The sequence below is a fragment of the Selaginella moellendorffii genome, unplaced genomic scaffold (assembly GCF_000143415.4).
Source record: "Selaginella moellendorffii unplaced genomic scaffold, v1.0 SELMOscaffold_56, whole genome shotgun sequence".
Taxonomy (NCBI): domain Eukaryota; kingdom Viridiplantae; phylum Streptophyta; class Lycopodiopsida; order Selaginellales; family Selaginellaceae; genus Selaginella; species Selaginella moellendorffii.
The window spans coordinates 1,022,428-1,027,178 of NW_003314317.1; the positions used below are offsets into that span (position 1 = coordinate 1,022,428).

Below are 4,751 nucleotides of genomic sequence, written 5' to 3' on the forward strand. Positions count from 1 at the left end.
CTAAGCTTGTCCCGTCTTTCAATGTTCTTAAGCATGTTGGAAGTCCTGAGAGGGACTCTAGTGAGTTGGAGTAGCCTACAAGAAAGAACTCATCACCTTCTTGGACAAGCTAAGCTGGAGAATCTTAATGTGCATTGCGAATGGCTATAGAGTAACAATGTTCTCAAACACATTTGAGAATAGAGCATTGCATGAGAGAGAGAGAGAGTGAGTTAGAAGCCATTTTTGTCACAATTAAGGAGTTAGGAGTAGGAAAGATTCATTGAAAAATCCATGTGTAACATTATGATGCTGCAAGCTAGTGGGCAGCAATTCTACTATATAAAGGCCTCTAGAGTTGCAATTGGTGAGCCAAACTAGTTCAAAAACAGCCAAGACAAGAGGAAAAAGAAAAGGATTAACTCTATGCTATATGGATTAAAACTGACTTAAACTGTCACACCCACAAGCTAGGTTCTAAAGTTAAGCTCAAGATCTTTTAAAGTCAAGTCAAGTCAAGTCAAACATACATTTTCAAAGTCACGAGTTTTCGCCCTTTACAACCCATTCTAACTTGTCCAGATCTTTTAGCGCAGCAATGCCACTGTCTCTTTCGATCATCCTGCTCGTCTTGCTACTACCAGAGCAGTTTGCAGCACAAGGACTTCCTGACGAGCCAGGCAACGGTAGAGGACCCAACGTTATTTACTTCAACACTGCCAATACCACAGAAGGGAGTCCATTCCAGAAAAACGTCGAGACAGTCCTCAATTTTTTTTACGAGCACAATCCCCCCAACGGATTTGCAACCTGTCTTGGCTATGGCGACTTTCCCAACACTGTCTACGGCCACACAGGATGCTACAACATGTCCGACCAGCCAAGCTGCTCAGAATGCATCAAGAAAGCGTACCAGGGCATCCAGCAGAACGCTCCGTATACTTTGGGTGGTACTTACTGGATCAACGAAACGGAAATCAGATGCCGTTTGCGATATGAGAATTACAACCTCACTGGATTGAGTAAGTTTCCTCTCCAGATAATCTATCATGACTGTTATTTCCCATTCTTCCACAGCTCTCTTTGGCATCGTGGGTCCAAACAATTCAGCACCAGCGCCAGCTCCAATTCCTTCAAATCCTCCCCCGTCTCAGGCAAGGCCTCCTTCTCAGGCAAGGCCTTCTATTTTGCAAAATTCTTCGAGAAATCGAGCTCTTGTTTGGGGGCTTGTGGGAGGAGCGGTAGGGGCTTGTGTCCTCTTGGCTGGCGCTGCGTTTCTCTTGTGGAGATGGAGGAGAAAGTATACAAAGTTGAATGGCCGTCGTAGATATCACGGCAATACTGAGCTCGAAGGTTATTACTTCTAAATCGTTTTCCCTAAGAGGCTGAAAATTGTTTGTACAGGAAGTATCGAGGGTCCTGTTGTTTTCAAGTATCAGGATCTGTCTCTAGCAACTTGCAATTTCAGCGAGACGAACAAGCTTGGACAGGGTGGATTTGGAACTGTTTATAAGGTCTGGATTATGATTGAATTCATAAAGAATGAGCCGTTGAATGTTTGCTGGTTGTGTCTAGGCTTGTCTGAAAGATGGGACACAGGTAGCTGTGAAGAAGCTCTCGTTGCAATCCAGCCAGGGAAGGCAAGAGTTTGTGAACGAGATCAGCATTATCACAAGCATTCAGCACCGGAACCTTGCAAGACTTAAAGGTTACTGTGTTGAGAGAGACCAAAGGCTTCTCGTGTACGAGTTCTTAAACAATGGCAGCCTTGATCGAGCTCTTTTTAGTAAGAACCTCACTCCTTTTTATACTTTCTGTTTATTCTGATGTATCTCTCAGGTCCTAAAACAAGTACTCTCAATTGGACATCACGCTTTCATATTGTTACTGGAGTTGCTCGAGGCCTTGCTTACTTGCACGAAGAATCACACATTCAAATAATTCATCGAGATATCAAGGCTAGCAACATTCTCTTAGACGATAAGATGCAGCCAAAGATCTCTGACTTTGGGATATCAAAGCTCTTTGACATGGACAAAGGTTTCACCAGCACAAAGGTGGCCGGGACAGTGTAAGTGGCAGAATTTTCCACAACATGTGTAATTGGCACCTTTTCCTTTTTCGTACAGTGGATACATGGCACCTGAATATGCAACTCGTGGACGATTATCATCTAAAGCTGACGTATTTAGTTTTGGAATCCTTGCATTAGAAATCGTCAGTGGCAGGAGGTGCATGGATCCAACACTCTCTGCATCTCAAGAGCTTCTCGTGCAAATGGTTAGTGTCTTGGAAAAAGAATCATTGAGAATCATTCTTTATCTGGGTTTCATTCCAGGCTTGGAACATGTGGAACGCTGGAAAGATGGTTGAGTTTGTTGACAAAAGACTTGATGGCAATTATGTTGAAGAGGAGGTGTTCAGAGTGATGGATGTTGCCATTCTGTGCACACAAGAAGGAGAAGAATATCGGCCAACGATGAGTGATGTTGTGGCAATGTTGATGGGATATTTGGAGATTCGTCAGCCTCCCAGCCAAAATCCTCTTTATTTTGGTGGTGGTGGAACAAGCTCCACATCAACTACAACAGCTGATGATACAAATATAACCGAATTGGAAGGTCGCTAGACAACACATGTATTTATAATAAAATTAGTATATATACAAAATAACTTCCAGCTTTTATATGAACTTTGTTTCAAATGTTGCTCTGTGATTGGAAGCAGCTCTCAGTACTGCAAGGAAAATCGGAAAGAAATTGAAGAGATCAATTCCACTTGCGCTGTTTGTGCACCGGCACCATTGTGATCCATTTTGAGAAGCACGCATTTCCCAGAGCTTTTCTTGCAAGAGATGGCAATGATGGGACGAGCAAACGCGCTGGAAGGAAAGCTCGACCCCCAGCTGTCCCTGTCCCCTCTTCTCATTTTTCTCCTTTCTTTTTACTCTGCTTTCCTGTGAAACCAGAACAAAACCTTTTCAGTATCACCTTGAGGAGCATAGCCAGAAATAAGAGCAGTCGAGCTTACCACATCCTTGCGAGAAGATCAAACACTCACTGTGCCTCGCTTGCACTGCCGTATTTTTCATAAGTGTCCACCAGGCTATGCAAATCTCTCCGTGGAAAAACTTTCTCAAGTTGGAAACCTCGCACAAGCCTTTAAAACGGAGTTGAAGCTCGATGCCATTTCGAGTGAGATCGGTGTCATGGATAACAGTGTTGGACAGGAAGTGGAAGAACGTGGAGGTGGCTTCTCTAGACAAGATGGATAAGGCGCGAACATTCTCTGTGAAACCCCTAAGAAAGAACCTCACGGAAATTTCTGGTTGCATTATTTTCTTTGACTTTGTAGTTGCAAGTTTGTCAATGCTTTGCATGTGAGTGCCGGCAGTATATATATTTTGTGTTTGACTTTGCCTCTTCCACTTGATTTGTTGCAGTGTACTTAAGAGGAGCAGCTCGTGCTTGTACAGAATCTGACTAGGTATGGCCAATTTCAGAAAAGCTCTCTTGTTTCTTCTTGTTCTTCTTGTGATGTTTTCTTTGGTGAGCTGTAGATAAGTGTCAAGCAGCTTCCAATTGAGTGCAGGAAGGGTATTGATGAAAGCTACAACAACATTTGCAAATGTTGCTCTGTGATTGGAAGCAGCTCTCAGTACTGCAAGGAAGTAATCCTTTGTGCACCGGCACCATTGTGATCATTTAGAGTGTTATGTACAACACAGAAGAATAATATACCTTTGTAGCAAAGAAATACAAGACCAGTTTTCTTTTGTCTTGTTTCTCGCTTTTTGTGTGCTAGGCAGTGGAAAGTAATTTCGTAGGGAATATTATATTTTATGTAAAATATAATATTTATCTGGTCACAACGAATCCTCAAAACATGATCCCATGATTGTGCATAAAGGGCAACAATATTCATGATCATTCGGTAGTATCCATAGCAGTATTGAGAGAAAACTCGAAAAACCATGAAAACCAAGAGAATAATTTTATTCTTTTTCATATCAAACTAAAGAAATCAAAGTCGGAACGCCTGGAAATGTTTGGCATAGGTAGAATATATATATGCAATGTCTCTACCAGCATATATCACTTGTCGAATTAAATTTTCTATCTGAAGTGTGTTATGAGAGTTCTAGTTGGTTTTCTGAGGAGATTTGCAAAGAAAAGAGGGATATATAACATATGACCATAAAAACAAATCAAATTTGTATGATCCTCTTTTATGATTCTGCAAAAACTGGCAATTAAATTTGACCTGTGACCTTTCACTGCCATTTTAATTTCATTTCCTACTTCAGCAATAAGCAGATAATTTCAATATTAATAATAAAGAGCAGATCATACTTATATTAGTTCTTTAGTTTTAACTGCCATACATCCATCCAAAAAAATCCCCATGATTGATACCCACCCTGTGGTGCACAGCAAGAACTATAGTCACATACCAGAGTATGCTAGGAAGAAATGGCAATGAACGTGGATAGAGAATGAGTTATATGTATCCTTATATATAGAAAGGACTTATCCAAGTTGCAGTTGAAATAAAACTCTGGTCATATGGAGTCACATTCACATTCTTTCTGCTTAGGACTATATGTTCACAATCTTACATTCAAAGTAATGCATATGTTGAAAGTGGGCCCTTACTGCAGAACCTTAATCTGGGCCTTAGGCCAACTTTAAGTTCCACTTTAATTCATTTCTCAAATCTGACACAAGTGAGTCAAAAACTAGAGTCAACTCAAGTCAAACACACATTTTCAA

At 41.2% G+C, this 4,751-nt stretch overlaps 1 protein-coding gene across 1 annotated transcript; it reads left to right on the plus strand.

Annotated features, from left to right (window-relative positions):
• The first annotated feature begins 500 nt into the window (after nt 1–500).
• On the plus strand, nt 501–2,667 carry LOC9654156 (cold-responsive protein kinase 1). The gene is made up of 7 exons (XM_024688064.1): nt 501–1,001; nt 1,057–1,332; nt 1,384–1,493; nt 1,555–1,765; nt 1,819–2,050; nt 2,109–2,259; nt 2,318–2,667. Exons 1-7 carry the CDS (start codon nt 578–580, stop codon nt 2,606–2,608), a joined length of 1,695 nt encoding a protein of 564 aa, XP_024543832.1. The 5' UTR covers nt 501–577; the 3' UTR covers nt 2,609–2,667.
• The last annotated feature ends 2,084 nt before the right edge of the window (nt 2,668–4,751 follow it).